The 20,061-nt window shown below is 46.7% G+C and overlaps 1 protein-coding gene across 2 annotated transcripts in view; it reads right to left on the minus strand.

Annotated features, from left to right (window-relative positions):
* TAOK1 (TAO kinase 1) overlaps positions 1–20,061 on the minus strand; it is a 1,246,355-nt gene that overhangs the window by 598,316 nt on the left and 627,978 nt on the right. For both annotated transcript variants that reach the window (XM_086955104.1, XM_086955103.1), the window contains exon 10: positions 11,443–11,524. In XM_086955104.1, coding sequence (XP_086811230.1) covers positions 11,443–11,524 — 82 coding nt within the window. The remainder of the gene's footprint in view (positions 1–11,442; positions 11,525–20,061) is intronic.

A 20,061-nucleotide genomic window follows, 5' to 3' on the forward strand; every position in this document is an offset into this window, starting at 1 on the left:
AAAGCCTGAGTAAGATGGGTATCCTGTGTGGCTCCCAAGACTGACTTTCTTTGAGACGGAATGAGAAGTGATTTTTCGAAGTTGATGGAAAGACTAGAGACTGGAATAGAGACAGGCACTTTTGAACATGTGCGTTAGCTGTTGTAAAAAAACTGGCTTTGATAAGGTAATCGTCCAAGTATGGGAAGATTTGAATGCCCTCTAAGCGGAGATGTGCTGCCACCGGAGCTATAACTCGTGAAAACAAGGGGCACTGAACTAAGTCCAAACGGGGGAACTTTGAACTGAAAATCCCTGCAAGCCACTCTGAATCGTAAGAATTTTCTGTGTCTGGGGAGGATCGGCACATGAAAAAAAAGCATCTTGAAGGACGAGGGTGGCCATGTGATCCCCGATTGAAAGAAGCAGGAGTATTTCTTGAAGTGTTAACATTCGGAAGGTCCACTTCTTAAGCGCGCAGGTCGAGGATGGGATGCCATTCCCCCGATTTTTTTCTTATGAGTACAAACCTGTTCCCTTTTGCAGGTAAGGACCTTTTTCGATCGCTACTTTCTGTATCATTGATTGTATTTGGGTGAACAACTCCTTGATATGAGCTGGAGGCGGGCGCTTGGGAGGAGAATTTGGGGGAATTTTGACAAATTCTAACTTGTGCCCTCTTGCCACTATATCCAAGACCCACTTGTCTGTAGTAATTGCGGACCAGTTTGAGAAGAATCAGGATATTTTTCCTCCAACTTTTGACTGGGGGGAGAGTAGAGATGGTGGCAGGTGGCATGTCTCACTGTTTTTTATTGGAATCTCTTCCACGGTAGGAGGACTTCCTTGTGGAGTGCATGTAAGAATTACCCCGCTGTCCCTAAGACTGTTGTTTGTAGGGCTGGTATCTCTGGTTGGATTGAGAGGTTTGCTATGACTTCTGCTGATTGTAAGTTCCTTTGTTGGAAAAGGATCCACGCCCTTTAGGCCCTCGAAAGGACGACTTGCGAAACTGCAGGCTACCAAAAGATCTCGCAGTTTCAGTGTCCTTCTTGATAGCCTGTAGGGTCTCGTCAACATGCTGGCCAAAAAGAAACTCGCCATCAAAAGGCATGTCAACTATTTTGGTCTGGACCTCCTGGCAAAACGATGTGGACTTTAGCCATCCTGTCTCCTTAACACAGCCGCTAGCTGTCTGAAACCTGTAGACGCCACGTCTACTGCTGCGTCAATCATCTCTGCTAAAGCAAGTTTACCCTCTCGCAATATTTGCTTTGCCTCAGTTTTTGCAGGTTCTGGTAACATCTCAACATAGGGGGAGATGTCGGACCACATTTGCCTGTCACATTTCCCTAATATCGCTGGGGAGTTCGCGGCTCTTACAGTGGTTGCTTCATCGTGGAGACCTTCTTCCTGATGGAATCCAAACGCCTGCCATCTCTATCAGGTGGAGCCAAAATAGGTGACGAGGGGTTCCTGGCCCTTCTTTGCGCCGCTTGAGTGACGACCGAATCAGCCTTGGGTTGCCTCTATTAGGCATGCAGGAGAGTTGTCCGGTGCCTTGTACATTTTGTCTAACCGGGGCAATACAGCCGGAAGGGAATTGGGTGTCACCATCATTTTTAAACCTTCTTTCCATATGAAGTCAATGATGGGAATAGTTTTGACTTGCCTTCGCCGCAGATCTTTAAAATCATAAAGAAAGCACTCATCTTTCTTTGTTTCCATCGGGGTTAAGAATCTTTTAGTAGCCCTTTGCATCAGGAGATTTAAGCCTCCGATGTCTACTGGAGGCTAATTAGCCACAGCTGGAGCTGAAGGTGACTGTGTCTGAATTTGGTATTCATCCCACTCAGACAGACTAGATTTGTCAGCCACCTCTCCTTCCTCTCTATCCTCATCTGTGGTGTTCGTTTCTTGAGAATGATGAGATGGTGCTAGGGAAGGTGGTCTTGGAGATTTCAAAGTGGATGTAGAGGCCTGAGGCAATGGGAGTAGATGGTAGAGATGCCGCTGACTCCGATGGAGGGAAACGCTGATAGCAATGGTCTAACATGTACTGTATATTATTAAGGAGAGCCAAAGGCATTTGTGCTGAGGGCACTGTGGTAGGAGCTTGACATACAGATGTATTTATTTATTTATCACATTTGTAGAGCGCTCTGTTACCCGGAGGTGTCCTGGCGCTGGCTTGATTGAACTAGTATGAGTGGGTAGCAAAGGATTAATGGGTGAAGAGCCAGGTCTTAAGCGCTCTCCTAAAGGCCATCAGGTCCTGGGATTGTCTGAGCGAGAGTGGTAGTTTGTTCCAGGCCTCTGCCGTCCCGAGGGAGAAGCTCCTGCCTCCCCAGCGAGCTCTTAACTCTGGGGACCGTAACCAGAGTTAATTCCCCCGATCTCAGGGTTCGTGTTGGTTTATGCCAACGGAAGAGCAGTTTCATGTATCTAGGGCCCATATCATGTAGGGCCTTGAAGACCATGCATAGCGCTTTAAAGGCAATTCTCTTACGAATTGGCAGCCAGTGTAGGGTCACCAGGTCCTGAGCTACCGATGCGAATTTGGGAGTATCGGTGATGAGGCGGGCAGCTGCATTTTGCAATAATTGGAGTTTATTAAGAACACTCTGCTGGGCGTTTAACATCAGGCTGTTACAATAGTCCAAGCGTGAAAGGACTAGACCAGTAACAATAGTTTTCCTGTGTTCCTTCTCCAAATACGGGAGAATTTTTCTGATGGTTTTGAGGGTATAGTGCAGGGAGGAAGAAAGTGCGTTAATCTGGGGTTTGAAGGACAACTAATTGTCCACCAGTATGCCCAGGTTTTTAACTTTATCCACCGGAGAGGGGAGAGGTCCCATTTCGTCTGGCCACCATCTCGGGGACCAGAAGTTATCCCTGGCTCCAAATAGCAGTACTTCTGTCTTCGTGGAATTAAGTTTTAGACAGTTTTGTGCCATCCAGCAGCCCACCTCATGCAGATTCAGAGAACTGTTCCTCATCTGGATCTTACTCTTGATTTTTAATAAGCAATTCAGATGGACTAGTAGCAGTGCGGAACCTGTCGTCTAAATCAGATTGCTCCGCATTATCATCTGAATCTAGCAATTGGTCAGGCAATTTAAGAGGTGATAGAGCTTGTAATGACGAGCCACGTCTCTCTCAAGCAGAGAAGATGTCGTAATCGGATGGACAAAAGAGGCTGTAGATGGTGTGGAAGACCATACTTGAAGTTCAGTACATGTCGATAAAAGTGGCGTCGACGGTTTTGTCGTCGACTGTGTCGTCGTCGAAGAAGATAGTGTCGACGAGACAGTCAATTTAAGTGATGGTGTAATCTTGCTCAACGATGTTTGACAATGAGGCCTCCGTCGACGATTTCTTCGTCGGCGGGGCATGTTTTGTCAACAATGAAGCTGTCGACGACGTGGCAGCCTTCGTCGACGGTGGAATGTGCGACGTCGAGCCAGTCTTCGTCGACGGGGTAGTCTTAGTCGACGGTGGGGTCGTCGACGTCGGGCCAGTCTTCGTCGACAGAGCACTCTTACCCGAAGTTCTAATTGCATTAGCCAAGGGCTCTGGAGAGAAGTCCCCTCAAACACAGTTGGCTCAAAAGCCACCAGCTTTGACGAGAGTGCATGAAGCATTGAACGATCCCTGCACCACGGTCACCAGCCCACCAAAAAGTTCGCTGGTAGTGCCATGCAGCAAGTTCACCATGCCAGAACAAGGAAGCGGGGATCCTGAGGTTTTGGAGCCTGACACCGAAAGCGACGACTCATCCGTCAGCTTTCCTCTCTCGGAACAGGCCAAATGCGCATCGGCTGGTGCAAATGCTCCGCTGTCACGGAGAGCAAAAAAAAGACTAAAGAAACAACTAAAGAAACTTAAAACCAAAAGCAGGATCACACCACCAGCCATAATAACTTCTGGCGCCACTATAACTGAAAGTACTTTCAAAACACCCTTTCCTATCTTCACCTTAAACCGTGCACTGAAGTCTGTCAAGTCCAGCGACGCACCATTTGTCCCTAGTGAGGTACCCAGTCACTCAATCCCTCCTCCGGAGGGCCATTGTAACGTGGAGGATCTTCCACGGCCCTCACAATCGGTTTCCGGTGGACTTTCCAGCACCAATGGTCCAACTGGCTGGGCCCCCAACATAAGATAGAATCAACCCGCCCCCCGTATCTGGGAGCACAGTTGGGACTGCCCTCTCTGGCAGGTCCACCAACTAAGGCACCAGGTAGCCTGCAATCAGGAGTTACATACAACAACCTCCCACACCCGAACGCTATCAATGATGAGCAGCAAAAAGGACTGTCAAGAGAGGCAAGCTCCCCAATCACGAATACTGACAGACAGTGCCCAGGTGACCGTCACACAATCATTGCACATTCAATTCATCAGAGGGACGTGTCCCCCGGGGAAGGGGCACAATGGCGCTCCCCAGAAAATTACAATCCACCAAAAATGTACGAGCTGCTGTTCACCCCCAGATTCACAGCCATGGACTCCTTTGACATCCTGAACAGGTCTAATATCGTACAACTCTTTGGCCACATTGAACCCCTGGCACACATCACCTCGGGGATGATCGAATGGGTGAAGTTCAAGAGCCTGGAGACAGACACTCACGGTGATTCCACCATAATCGGACTAGCAAACCAGCAAGCCCAAAAAGCTGTCCTCCAAGAAGCATCACAACTGGCTGAATGGGGTATAGAAGTTATCGCCCCAAGGGTTCCAAAATATCCGCACGTCCTCAGACCATACTATGGTCTACAACAAGCCATCTCTGTTCTCAAAGGCACAAATTCCACTTGTTCTGACGGGGGACTGAAATCAGGGAGGCCAAGATCCCCGCTAAAAATAAAAATCTTGCTAAAAGAAAAGCAGCGCATCGTGCAGCGTCCTCAGCAAGGACTGGCCCACACGGAGGACACATGGAGACGAGGCTCCTAACCCCTCCCACACATACGAAAACACCAGTCGTGTATGCCCACCAAGAGGCCAGGATCGTAACCTTAGCATCATTTCATGGAACATTGCAGGGTTAAATAACATCCGCAGGGTCACAGCCACCCATGACTATCTCGCACAGGCGGACATAATATGTATCCAGGAGACCTGGGCGAGGACCACCTCACCAATTGCTGGCTTCCATGAATATTTCAAAGCAGCAACCAAAAGGACGATCTTTGGTCGCCCGTCAGGGGGTCTCTCAATCTTTGTAAGCCACGCCTGCAAATTAAAAGTAAAAGAACTATCTCTGGAGTCGCCGGACCTACAAGCAATCTCAATAGATGGACTGACAGCAGACCAAACAACCCAACCGCTTTTATTAATCAACTGTTATCTCAACCCTGCAAAACTTCTCTCCACACGGCTTGGAATCATTCACCACCGCCCTGGAAGATCTATTAATAAGCCGCTTGCATCATGATGTAATCATAGCCGGTGACTTTAACCTGAGAGGCCTGGACCTGCTACCCATGACACCACCTAGCAGGAAGTCAGCCCAACTGATTGAACCTTTAGCAAATTACAACTTGCAATCCACCCACGGGATACAAAAAACGCGCTACCCCGCATGGTCTGCCTATCCGACCTTCAGGAATGTCTCCACAATAGACTATATCTTCATCAATGCAGAACTGGCTAACAAACTTCGCAACTTCACTGTGGATGACAGAGTCGAAAGCGACCATAGGCCCCTTCGTGTCACATTCAACCTGACACGAGAACAGGCGGACTCCTACGCCGTAATTGGTATGACCACAGGCGAAGAACACCACTTAGTCCTTAAAAGAATAAAATGGTCGACCAATCTTAGCCACAGACTTAATGCATTCGTAGCCAACAGGGTGACAGTTCTATGGCCACAAGATAGTGAATGTATATTACACCTTTGGGAAACACTGACCAATGACCTATTGAAGTGCCTGGGCAACACTCACCAATCAAGAAGCGGACAAAATAATGTCATCCCAGGCCACCAAAAAACCCACAGTCTTAAGCTTGCTAAGCATGCACTCAACAAGGCAGTGAGCAAAAAAGAAAGGTATCTACCTGCCAGGGGCGCCCCCCATTGCTGTTTTGCGAGCCAAGTACAAAAAGAACATCTGGGACCTGAAAAGAAAACAGACCGAACAGAATTGGCTGACAGTGTTTTCCATAATTAAAGGTAAAGACAACAGCAAGCTCTGGCGCTACATCAACAGCTTGTCAGCAGGAGGCGTACACAAGGTCAACAGTGTTGGAGGAAAAGTGTGGGAACAATACGCAAAGGGGCTGTATACCTGTGAGTCAAATCAGATGTCTCACTGTATTACCGGGTGGTCCAAGACGGCGGCAGCTACCATCAGTCCTGAAAGTGCCCTGAACGAAGACTCAAGTCCGTCCGACCTGGTAAATTCTCGGAGGCGGAGATTGCAAAACACATCAAAGCCATCAGAACCGATGGTGCCCCAGGCCCTAACGGGATCCCCGCACAGGTTTTTAAGAAAGATCCTGCATTCTTCGCTTCCAAACTTACTCCTCTATTCAACCACGCATTCACAACTGCAACCCTGCCATTCTCTTGGAAAGGCTCAATTCTCTTTCCTATCCACAAAAAAGGTGACCACTCGAATCCGGCTAATTATAGACTGATAGCCCTCCTTGACATTGAAGCTAAGATCTATGCTCGTCTGCTACTTAAGGACCTGGAAACCTGGGTGGATAAGAACGGCATACTCCCGCCCTCACAGACTGGATTCAGGGCTAGCTGTTCTACGCTGGACAACATCATAGCGCTCTCGTACCTCGCTAAGAAGGCCAACATGCGGAACAAGCTGCCCCTGTTCTGTTGCTTTATAGACTATTCAACGGCCTTCGACCGTGTGAACAGATGCCGGCTCTGGGCAAAACTAGAGTCTTGGGGGATCCCTAGAGATCTTCTAAAGGCCATAAAAGCCCTTTACGAGGGGACCTGGGTTCAGGTGAAACTAAGCGCCTCATCTGTAACGACAAGAATTGCCACTGACTCTGGATTAAAGCAGGGGTGTGTTCTGGCCCCCCTGCTCTTCAACCTGTATACTGCAGACATGGGGCACGCCCTGAAAGATGCCAACCTAGCACCGCCCAGACTGGGGAAGCTGGTTCTGGGTACGCTTCAGTACGCAGATGACACAGTAATTATGGACCACACCAGGGTAGGCTTCTAAAGAGCCTTAAACAGTCTTGCGAAGTACAACAAGGAGAACGAGCTACATATTAATGTGAGCAAGACTAAGATAATAATCTTTGGCAAACATCCACACAAAACTAAAGCTTCATGGTCACTGGGGGAACACCGAATCACCACGGCCCCATCCTACAACTATCTGGGCACATGGGTATCAGAGAGTGCCACTGCAGTCAAACACCTGAAGGCGCTTAAACCAAAAATCGACAAAATAATTACATCTCTAAGACGTCTAAGCCACAGCCTGGTCAGTCCCTCTGCATATCCGATGTTGACAGTACTCAGGGCTAAATTGATCCCCGCCATCACGTACGGCCACATAGCCTATCCAGGGGCTTTTGAGAAAGTGGTCCAAGCGGCACAGGTGGAAGCATACAAGATTGTGCTACGGGCCCCCAAACAGGCCAGGAACAACAGGGTGAGACTGGAAATAGGCCTGAATCGTCCTGAACTGGCACTATTGGGGGAATTGCTAAAACACTACATCAGAGTTCTGAAGTCGCCCGAAAACACCTTAAAGCACTCGCTAAAAACCATCTTTGGCGAAGCGGGCTCCCCATGGCAAGCCAAGGTCGAGGGGCGGAGTCTGCATTTACAGGAAATCCCATATTCCGCCTGGGCAAAAGCCGTCAAGCGCCAAGTCCAGTCCATTTCCTTTGAGCTAGACCTTTCCTCGCTCCAGCCCAACCCACTAACGTTGGCCTTGGACAAGTCCTACACTCCCGGTAAACCTCAACCATACTTACAAGACTCACTAACAATCGAAGCAAGACAGAAAATTCTGTTTATGCGCCTCTTGGCCCTCAGGATAACGGACTTCAATCCACGTTGGGCACGCTCGGACGGAGCCACTGCCTGCCGACTTTGCAATTATCGCAGAGAATCCTGGCTACACTTGCTATGTTGCTGCATCAAGCTGGCCAGCGATCGACAGCGTCTGCTACGTCCGGCACTATGCATCTTGGGCCACAGAACTTGTAGAGAGGCTTCGGATTGGTGTTTCTCTGAAACCACAACATGTTTACTAGCTAGGATAGGCAAGTTCATCCATCAAATTAAAATGGCACTCGAAAACCAACTAAAGGACACCACCCCGAAGAGCCCAGTGACCCGCTGCCCTGAAGTTGGCAATCAATAGATAACACAGGGAGCCGCCGAAAAGACAAGGGTCCCATCGGTCAGAGGTATCCAACCGGGGCCAACCCAGGGTCCGATGAAGCCCACAGTGCAACTGAGGATGTCGAACTTATATACGCCTTCCAGACTCCAGTAAGCGAGGTCTCACGTTGACTTTAAATCTTTAATTCTTTTAATTATGTACTGCACCAGTGATCATAGTCAGTATCGAGACCACATAGCTGCACCAATGGTCCTGACCGGTGTAGATCGAGCGGGGTGCATTTTACTGTATTTCACTGTATTTTATTGAATCAAACTGTATTTTTTTTTGTACTGTAATGATTTTAAGTAATCGCACAGTTCATTAATAAACATTAATGACAGAGCACTCGTCGACGGGGTAGTCTTAGTCAATGGTGGGCTCGTTGACGCCGGGCCAGTCTTAGTCGACGGAGCACCCGTCCATGGAATCTTACCTCCTTTCGTAGTCGTCGACGGAGCGTCAACAATGGAAGGCATAATCTTCGTCGTCGAAATAGGTCTCACCACAACAGAGACCAGCGTAGACGGTGAAGAGGCTGACATTATCATCTTTGGCTTAGGTGATGAGAAGGTGACTGTCGACGTTGAAGTGACGTAGAAGATGATAATCGACGACGATGGAACTGCCGACGACTCAGTCGACGACGTAGACCTCTTCTTCTGAGGAAAAACCTTCTCAGGTAGCCTCTTAGATGTCAAAGACTTTCTAGTCCTTTTAGGGGGCGAGACAGATGACGATGCAGAAGGTGCAGAAGCCTTTTTTGCAGAAGGCAAGCTAGAGTCCTTGGAGGGCTGAGCTTTCCTGAACACCTTAGCCCCAGTGGAAGATAGATCTTCCTCAGTCATCCTCTTTCTTGAGGATACAGATGACCCTGAAGCCACACATCCCACTTCAGAGAGGGGATTGTCCGGGTCTTTAATCTTCTGTAGCAACAGAAGAAGGCGTCCTTCCCTGTCTCTGAGAGACTTCTGAGGGAAAGGTCCTGCAGATTTTACACTCTCTCACCTCATGATCAGGATAAAGGCAGTAGATGCACTTTTTGTGGGGATCTTCTTTAAAAAGCCGGAGCTTCCCACAGGATTCACAAGACCTGAAGAGATTTTTTAGTAGAAGACATCTTGGATGAAGTAATCCAGTCAGAAAAAGTGAAGTACTGAGCAGAGCTCAGGGAGACTCCGTTCACACGATGTGCGGTAGAAAATCTGAGAGCCTGAGCCTCTGGTGAGAACATTCTGGTGGGTCCGGTTTCCTGATTGGCTGCTGTTTGGACTATACAAAATGACTATGATAGTCATGAGTGTGGAAGATTTTGCTCTTGTAACTAGGGCTACTTTACTTCCTGGTTGTGTATAACCAAGGTTTTTTGGTTATTATGTGCATATTATTGCTTTTTTATGTACCGTGGGACTCCCACTCCGACAACGAGGAATGATTCAGGCATGTGAATCTATGAAAGACACCCCAATACTGGAGAAGATGTGCTCCACCCATTCATGAGTCGCTGACTAACTTTGTAATGCTGCGCTACTTTTAAGTATCTAAAAAACGAATAAAAAAAAAACAAGTTTAAAAATAGATAATGCAGAACACTGTGTTCATTTGTTGTAGTTTACAATCCTTAACCCTTCCTTTAGTTCGCTAAAAGCCAAACATGCACGCAGAACACAAGACACAAAATCCCTTGAAGCAAGATGAAGATTGGAAGCAAATGACCATGCGCTCAATAGAGATAATTTTCATATGCTGCAGGGATAAAACAGAAACACACTTGAGAGGGACATCTCATGAGATATGACACAGACATAAGAAAAAGAAAAGTATGTATAATTTTCAACGGCAATCTTCAATCGTTAGAGGTTTCCTTTAGGCAGCAAAACAAGTGTCAGCACATTAAATAAAACTTCATTGTACAAAAAGTAGAACATCTGTAATTAATTACCACATAATGAGGCAGGCGCCGTAATGATCTTATCCAACAGGAACGGCATTGATAAAAACAAATTACAGCTTACTCGTCACATTGTTATGAAAATGCCAATAGGAGGAATAGTGGGGGGGGCGTAGAGAGGAGGAGGCAGCTGCAGCCCAGGAGAGGGGGAGAAGAGCAGCTGTTACAAATAAAAACAAGCTGCAAGGGGAGGGGGTGTTGGTGTGGGAACGGCACAGGTTATTAAGTGAACTGAGAGCAGCTGCGAGGAAAGAGCGGAAAAACAATGTGGCACTAAAGAAAAATATATGGCCCATACTGAAAGGATTCATGCAGCAGGGGTAGTCTCCAGTGTGGAACAAAACAGCCCAAAGGCGGGACAAATGTATGCTAATGGCCAACAAAACCTAAGGAATTTGTAAAGGCAGAAAAAAGATCCAATGGAAAGAGGAGGGCGTGTTTAAAGCCCATTGACGAAATACCACATGTCTCAAGGATAGTGCATGCGGTGCCTAGGTGAGTCCTAAAAACATTAAGCATGATGGGTACTGGCATTCAAATGGTTGGCACTACCTTGTACATATATATGGACCAAGTAACTGAAACTGGAACTTGCCAGTCAAGAACATCAGGAAGTTATGGTTTCACATGTTTATGGGTTAAATTTATAATGTACGCTCCCAAAAAGATATCACAAATACTAGCAAAGTGATAGACAAGAAACGTTCATCAAATGTTTGCAAACCTTCATTGCTTTCTAGATTTTTGTACAAGAGTATTCAACCAATAGTGTATATTCCCCAAAGCAAGTGGATATATCTCAGATTTTAAAAGGAACTAAATACAAACATAAGTCGCAATAGCTCTAATTTCCAAGTGACACTGGTCCATTGTCACTTAAAGGGAAAGTGTGTTTTAATCACTGACTGCTCCAGGAAGTTGCTACACTACATTGGCTATCCATCAATTTAGAGCTTTAAGCATGTGTCTCCTTTATATGGGCCTTTAAAATTATAACAGAAAAAACCATAATTGAAAATCCTGATTGCGATTAAAAGAAATTGTAATAATGATTTCACGCATTGACATTTTATACAATAATAATAGCATTTTTATTTCTTATGTTTACAAACTGTATGAAAAACTGACCTTCAAAAGCTCCTCTGATGTTGGCCGGTCCTGAGGAATTTTCTGAAGGCAAGAATCTACAAAGTTTCGAAAATAGTCCGACCTATCACAAGTAAGAAATCAAGATCCAAATCTAAGCAAAAGCTCATAAAGTTCAGCAACAACAAAGAATTCTTGAACAAAGAACAGTAAATATTTTACCAACAGTCATACTACCTGAAATAGCATGTACTTGATAAAAACGACTCACTCTATTGTAGCAGTCTGATGAATGAAAGCATTTGTCGGACTAAGTATTTTTACAGCAGGGGTGCATGCAATTCATTAGTAAACCTGGAGTTAACAAGTAATCTAGTGAGTTTAGACTCTTATTAGGAAACAAAAGGGGTTTAGGGCTGTGAGAGGGAACAACTAATACATCTTATTGGGGCAGTCAGCAGAATTACCTTGAAAGCAGATTATGGATGCTGAATTATAATTAAAGTCTCAATCGAATGGATCATGGAAAGACTTTAAAATGAAAGGATTAAGTCAAAGTAATCATTTCAACACATTGGGGAATAACTATAAACAAGACCATGCAGCTCCAACAAAGCATGACATGCACAGATGAGAGGAAGAAACAGAGGCTGGCAAATCACATAGCAACACAAATGCAACAAAAGCAAAAAATCACACAGAAAATCAAAACACCCTAGATACTGACAACAGCCAGACTTAGAGGTTCCAAGCTTAAAGTCCAGCAGGTTTAGGCTTTTGTGCCATTGATGTGCCTACATAGGCTACATAGCAGTATTCTCCCAAAGCGGTGGCTAACCAGTAGATGTTATAGTTGTCTGGAAAAGTGTTTGTAGCACTACCTGCCATACATTGGCTTGCTGGCGTGCTTGTACATCCACACAATAGTGTTTGGTAAATGTGTGTGGTGTAGACCATGTTGGTGCTTTACAAATGTCAGCTATAGGCATGCACTCTAGGGGGTGTAGATAAAGTTATTTTAGCTTTTGTGTAGCAAGTTTGAATGCACTTAAGAAGCCATCTTCAAATGCCAGATTTAGAAATAGGATTGCCTTTGTGAGGTGGTGTGAATGAAACAAACAGTTGCTTTGTTTTACAAAAATTGTTTGTTCTTTCGATATAATACAATAAAGGTCTTCTGACGTCAAGTGTGTGAAGAGCCCGTTCCGCTACCGAATTAGGTTGAAGAAAGAACACAGGTAACTCAACTGATTGGTTAATATGGGGAGGAGAAACCACTTTGGGAAGAAATCTGGGATTGGCGCGAAGAACAACCCTATCTTTATGAAGCTGAAAGGAGGGTTCTTCTAAGGTTAATGCCTGTAGCTCACCTACTCTCCTTAATGAAGTAATTGCAATGAGGAATGCAACATTCCATGAGAGAATCTGTAAAGGACACTTGTGTACTGCTTCGAAAGGTGGACCCATAAGTCTTGTAAGTACAAGATTAAGATTCCACACTGGTGCCGGTGGAATTCTTAGTGGAATAACTCTTTAGGCTCTCCATAAAGGCTTTGATGACAGGAACTTTGAACAAAGACAAATGTTTTCTGTTTTGCAAATATGCAGCTCCTGCTGCAAGGTGCAACCGAATAGATGTGTAAGCTGGCCCACATTGCTGTAGGTTTAGAAGGTAACAGACAATGTATTAAATAGAAGCATCTAGAGCTAGAATTAGGTTATTGCAGTAAACAACAAATTGTTTCCATTTTGCTGCATAGCAAGCTCTGGTAGTATGTTTTCTTGCTTTTTTGGGAATAGTCCTACAGTCTAGTGGCAATTTAAATAGCCAAAATCATCTGTCTTCAGGAGCCAAATCATTAGGTTGAGCTGCTTGGGATTTGGATGCTTGATTTCTCCATGGTTCTGAGTGAGTAGGCTGGAGGTGAGATGTGGCTTTTGGTGTGGAACTACTGAGAGCTCCAACAGTTTGATGTATCACGGTTGACGGGCCCGCGTGGTAGCTACCAAAATCAGTGTGAGGGAGGTTTGTCTGAGTTTCCAAACCACAAACGGAAGGAGTGGAAGTGGCGGAAAAGAGTAGGCAAATATGTCTGACCAATTCATCCATAAAGCATTGCCTTTGGATAGATGGTGTGGGAACCTGGAGGCGAAGTTTGGGCATTGCGTGTTGTCTAGTGTGGCGAACAGATCTATTTGTGGATATTCCTATTGTTGAAAGTATGGAAGGAAAACTTGGGGATGAAGTTCCCACTCGTGTATTTGTGGTCTCCTTCTGCTGAGGAGGTTGGCAATTTGTTTGTTCACTCCCGGGAGGTGTTCTGCAAGAAGGTGAATCTTGTGATGTATTGCCCATTTCCAAATTGTCCGACACAGGCGTGACAGTTGGATGGAATGTGTCCCTTTTGTTTTTGTATATAGTACATGGCAGTCATATTGTTTGTGTGGACTAGGACAACTTTGCATGTGAGATGAGACTGAAAAGCTTTCAGCGCTAGAAATACTGCTAAAAGCTCTAGATCTATAATGTGGAGACGTGCACCCGACCCCCGTGAGTGATGGGTCTACTGTTAGCACGACTTATGGAACAGGGTTTATGAAAAACTGCCCTTTTGATACATTTTGTGGGTTCCCCCACAGCAGAGAGCGATGGGTGTGCTTGTCCACCAACACTAGATCTGTTAATTGACCCTATGACGGATTCCACTGACGTGCTAAGCATTCTTGTAATGGGCATGTGTAGTTTGCATGAGGTACTATAGCAATGCATGATGCCATCATTCCCAGTAGTCGCATGAAAGTCCTGGCTGGCAAGGTTTGGAACTGCAGCAATAGAGTTTGGATATTGGAAATTCTGGCTGCATTGGGGGAGGCTTGAGCTGCGTGAGTGTTAAGAGTGGCTCCTAAACAAGATTGTATCTGAAGACTGTAGATGAGATTTTTGAAAGTTGACCGTGAAACCCAATTGGTAAGGTAGGTGTAGAGCAGTATGAGAGTTTTCTAAATAATTTTGGTGTGTGCTGGCTTTGAACCAGTCGTCTAGATACGGGAAAACATGAATTTGTTGTCTTCTGAGGTGAGCTGCTACCACTGCTAGGTATTTTGTAAACACCCTGGGAGCAGTTACTCCGAATGGAAGTACTCTGAACTGATAATGTTTGTCTGCTATCACAAATCTGAGATATTTGCAATGACCTGGATGAATGGGAATGTGAAAATATGAATCTTTTTTTAAGTCCAGTGTGGACATAAAATCGACTTGCTGTAGTAGAGTAGGAACCTGCTGTAGCGTTACCAAATGGAAATGTTCTGACAGTATGTACTGGTTTAACTCTCTGAGATCCAAAATTAGAAAATAAAGAGAGTAAACCCCTGAACCTTGGTACTGAAACGGAACTGGTTCTATGGCTCCCTTTTGTAAGAAAGATAGCACCTCTTGTTTGAGTAACTGTAAATGGTGTGAGAAGTTGGCCTGATATAGGATGTTCACTAATTTTAGTGATCACCTTGTATCAGTCCAAACAACCCTTATGGTGATTGGTTGTAAGTCAACCTTATAGACCAGCTATCCTAATGGTAGCATGGACAAAGCAGTCTTAGGTTAAACTCTTTTGGCATGTGAAGCCAGCTGTTTTACCACATATATCCCCTTGAATACCAAATGAAAGGACACCACACAGGTAGTTATGAAAATAACTAAGATATTTATTAACTAACAAACACCTCTGAACTTTTTATGAGATCAGAAGGCTAAGCACATCACAAGACTCGTTAATACGTTAAGTTGCACATGTTACAATGTTGCCCTAGGGGGCGCAACAAACCATATACTAAACAAGTGGTATAAGGAAGTCGATAGAAGGAATTGAGCTGTCCAGAGGCTGTAAGATTGCTGGGACTACACTACACTAACTTTAGGTAAGTAATAGGAGGCCCACGGAACGCATGTGCAGAGTGTGAACTCACACGCGAGATGCGTAACAACGTCTATTGACAGTACAGTTCAAGAAAAAGGTGAGTACAGACAATCCCAACTAGTTAGGACTAAAACGACTGTGAAACTGGACACTAGGAGAGTCAATCTACCCTTGAGCACCGAAATGCTCTTGTTACCTCACCCACGGGCTGCGGGTGCATAGGTGTGAAGTCGTGTCGGGGTTCTGCGTTGAAGTCTATGGAGCCTGAAAGAAAAGATGCTGCAGGCGACCAGGAGGAAGATGTCTGGTGTGATCCAAGGGTGGATCAGGAATGCTGAAGACCTGAAAGCAGAGGGGACCATGTTCAAAGTCACTAGCCAGTGACTGGAGTGGAACCAGGAAGGAACCAGATGCTGTCGTCGCGATCAGGTGAAGAGTGGACGCTTGGCTCTGCAGCCACATGGACCAGGAGGTGTCTTCAACGAACAGGATGGAGGCACGAGCTGTCCCACGCAGGCTCTCACTGTCGGCGGTGTTGGTTCCGGATTCGGCGTCAACAGGCCTTGACAAAGGCAACCCACGCGGTGAGTGGAAAAGACGTCTGGTGTGGACCAGGAGGGTCCGGGGTGCCTTTCTTTTGGAAGTAAGCAAGGGCCAGTCTGGAGCAACCAGACAAGCATTGTTGATGTCGTGGATCGTCATCTAGGGGGTCACTAGCCAGCCGGAAAGTGACCAGACAACGCGTCAAGCAGCAAACAGGCAGAAGGGCCCCACGCCGATCTCGTGGAAGCTGGAGGGCTGGTCTTTGGTGCAGGAGGTGCTCGGGGCTGGGGCTTCTCAATCCCCAAAGCACTTAGTCGAGGTTACCTCAGAAAACGTGCTGGAAGCGTAGTGCAGTTTCTCCAAGATGGCCGTTCCCACGTGTCTCGCCGCACCCACCGATCTCAGCTGTGCTGCAGATGTGAGTTGAGGTCAGAGAGGTCTGGGAATCTGGTTCTCGTCGGGCTCTGAAGTCTGGATCCTCGAGGGAAGACGGCAAAGTGAAGCCGCTGGACGCTTGATGGTGCCTGCTTGTGCAGGGTGGACACTCCTTGCCCACAAGGGAGATTTCTTCAGTCTTCTGTGTAGAAAGTCGAAGTCCAGAGTTTCTTCTTGTAGAATTTCAGTTCAGGATTAATCTGATTTGGAATGGGACCAGCTCCTACCTTTATCCTGCTAAAGGGGGGGTAGTATCACTAGGTCCCAACTATGGGTGGGACCAAGAAGGGGGGTGGTTACACCCCCTATCCTTTGTCCGGTCTCGCGCCAGAGCTGGGGCTGGAGTGCCCCAGCAACTGGTTTGAAACGGTGTAGGCACAGGGCACCTTGTGTGCCCCAGGCATGTCTCATTCCTTTCAGCCCTGCCCTACGCAATACCAAAATCCTGTCTGGGGTGGTGCTAGCACCTCCCAAGGCAGGAAACCCTTTGTCCAAGCCTCCCTCGCTGGAAGGACTCCCAGCAGCAGGAGGTCAGACTTGGGTCTGTGGTGGCAGCATCCATTTTGTGATGCTGAGGCTCGAGTTAACTTTAACCGGGGTTCACAGTTAATTACATGTCGTGTCCCTCTAAAAGGGAGGAATGCTACCCCCGTCGCCAGAATTGGCGAGGGGGTAGCATTCCAATTTGTATGACACCTTACTCGACATGTTTTGATAATGCTATGCCAAAGTTAGCAATACCCGCGAGGTTACAATGCACTTAAGAGTATATGGTATAGCGTTATCATGGAAACAGCTAAAGGACTTGGTTCCGAAAGCTGTAGACAGGCTCAGCTCATGCCAGAGCACTATCTCACATATTTCCAAGCACTCTGCCTCCAGGATTGTTAAGGTCTGCCATAGGAGTGACTTATAGGAGTATATGTGTCCATTTAAGGTTTAGATATAGGTATACTATATCTAAAGCAAAGGGTGATTACACCACCTTGCCCCAGCTGATTGATCAGCCAGTTGTGTCAGATTTGGGTGGCATTATACATGCTGCAACCCCTGGTAGGCCTTGAGTTCACTTGTGCCCTGGGTACCTATGGTACACTGTACAAGGACTTACAAGGGTGACCCAATAACAATTGGTAAATGCACCTAAGGTACATGGATGTCAATTTAGAGAGAGAACAGCTAGGCTGTGGGTCTGATTAGCAGGCCCACAGCCAGGGAAAGTCGTAAACCAGTGAAGCAAAAAGCAAACATCTGGGGTGACCATAGGATTGCAGACCCTACTCTCCTAAATAACCCCCCCCCCCCCAACTTAGGTACATTAAACTAACCTTGACCAGGTGAGTCTTCCTGTTCTAAGTGGAAATACCTGGAGAGACCATCTGCATTGCCATGGTCAGTCCCTGGTCTTTGGCATTTTCTTGTCAGGTCATAAGAGGGGTCACAAATGTCCCATAATTTCTGACAAATTTCCTGTAGTAACCAGACAGGCCCAAGAAAGCTCTGACCTGTGTCTGGGTGGTTGGCGGAGCCCAGTCCTTTATGGCCTAGATCTTGCTCTCCAATGGTTGAACCTGGCCTCCACCCACAAGGTGGCCCAGGTACACAACCTGACTTTGCCCTATCTGGCACTTAGTAGCCTTGATAGTGAGGCCTGCCTTTTGCAGGGCCCCCAAAACTTTCCTTAGGTGGATCAGGTGATCCTCAAAGGTGGAGCTAAAGACAGCAACATCATCTAGATATGCTGTACAGATGTCATCCAGCCCAGTGAGAACTTGGTTCACCAACCTTTGAAAAGTGGCAGGTGCATTTTTCAAACCAAAATTGGTAATGACCTCCTGGGGTAGAAAATGCTGTTTTGGCCTTGGCATCCTCAGCTAACCTGATTTGCCAATAACCAGCTGTCAGGTCAAATGTACTCAAGAATTTGGCAGAAGCCAATTTATCTATGAGTTCATCTGCTCTTGCTATTGGATGGGCATCTGTCTTGGTGACAACATTGAGACCCCTGTAGTCTACACAAAACCTCATCTCTCTCTTACTATCCTGGGTGTGAGGTTTAGGCACTAGAACTACAGGACTAGCCCAAGGGCTCTCTGAGGGTTCAATGACTCCCAATTCCAACATCTTTTGTACTTCTTGTTTTATGCAGTCCCTGACGTGGTCAGGTTGCCTGTAGATTTTACTCTTTATAGGCAGACTGTCACCAGTGTCCACCTCATGGGTGCACCAGTTTGTCTGACTGGGTGTCAGAGAGAACATTTGTCTAAAGGATTGAAGAGCTTGTTTGCAATCCTTTTGCTGATGTCCAGAGAGGCTGTCAGAAAAGACTACACCATCTACTGACCCATAATCAGGGTTCTGAGTGAGCAGGTTTGGAAGAGGGTCGCTCTCTTCCTCCTGTCCCTCATCTGAAGCCTACATTTACATTTCCATTTACATTCCCTGTCAACAAATGCCTTGAGCCTGTTCACATGAAGTACTCTGTGAGAGCTCCTGGGAGTTCCAAGGTCTACCAGGTAAGTGACCTCTCCCTTTTGTTCAATTATAGTATGGGGTCCAGACCATCTGTCTTGGAGATCTGCTGGGGCCACTGGCTCAAACACCCACACCTTCTGTCCAGGCTGGTAAACAATAAGGACAGCCTTTTGGTCATGCCAAGCTTTCTGAAGTTCTTGGCTGGACTCAAGGGTTTTAGATGCCTTCTCCATGTACTCTGCCATCCTGGAGTGGAGACCAAGTACATAGTGCACTATGTCTTGCTTAGGCTTTTTGAGAGGTAACTCCCGTCCTTCCTTCACAAGACACAGGGGTCCTCTTACAGGAGGCCCAAATAGGGGCTGTAGCCAACCCCCTTCTGTGGGACCTCTCTGTAAGCAAACAAAAGGCAGGGTAAAGGGATGTCCCATCTTCGCCTAAGCTTTTCTGGTAACCCTTTTATCATCCCTTTTAGGGTCTTGTTGAATCTCTCCACAAGCCCATTGCACTGTGGGTGATAGGGGGTGGTGAATTTGTAATTTACACCACACTCCTTCCACATTGCAGTCAAGTATCCTGACAAAGTTTGCACCTCTGTCACTCCAGTAAAAACTGCAAGTAGGGCCCTGGCCACAACAGGAGCTGTAGTGGTCCTAAGGGGGATAGCTTCTGGGTACCTGGTGGCATGATCCACTATCACCAGTATAAATCTGTGCCCAGATGCTATTGGGGGGTCCATTGGTCCAACAATGTCAATCCCCACTCTTTCAAAGGGTACCCCCACCACAGGTAGTGGTATAAGGGGGGCCTTTGTTGTGCCACCTGACTTGCCACTGGCTTGGCAAGTGACACATGAGCGACAAAACTCTTTAGTGTCCTCAGACATATGAGGCCAGTGAAAGTGTGAGACAAGTCTTTCCCAAGTCTTGTTCTGGCCTAAGTGACCTGCAAGGGGAATCTCATGGGCTAAGGTAAGAAGGAAACCTCTCAGAGACAAGGGGATAACCAGCCTCCTGGTAGCACCAGGCTTGGGGTCTCTTGCCTCAGAGTATAGGAGTCCATCATCCCAGTACACTTTGTGGGAACCTGTAGCATCCCCTGCAGCCTCAGCAGCAGCCTGCTGTCTGAGGGGTTCAAGAGAGGAACAGTCTAACTCTGCCTGCCTCAAGTCTGCCCTGGAAGGTCCCCCTGCCCCAAGGAACTCAACCTGTTCAGGGTCCAGCTCCTCTAGGACAGTTCCTTCTGGGGTCTTTGGGTAAGCCTCCTCAGAGGCCTGATCATCCACCTGAGG

The sequence above is a fragment of the Lissotriton vulgaris genome, chromosome 2_1 (genome assembly GCF_964263255.1).
Source record: "Lissotriton vulgaris chromosome 2_1, aLisVul1.2, whole genome shotgun sequence".
NCBI classification, from domain to species: Eukaryota; Metazoa; Chordata; class Amphibia; order Caudata; family Salamandridae; genus Lissotriton; species Lissotriton vulgaris.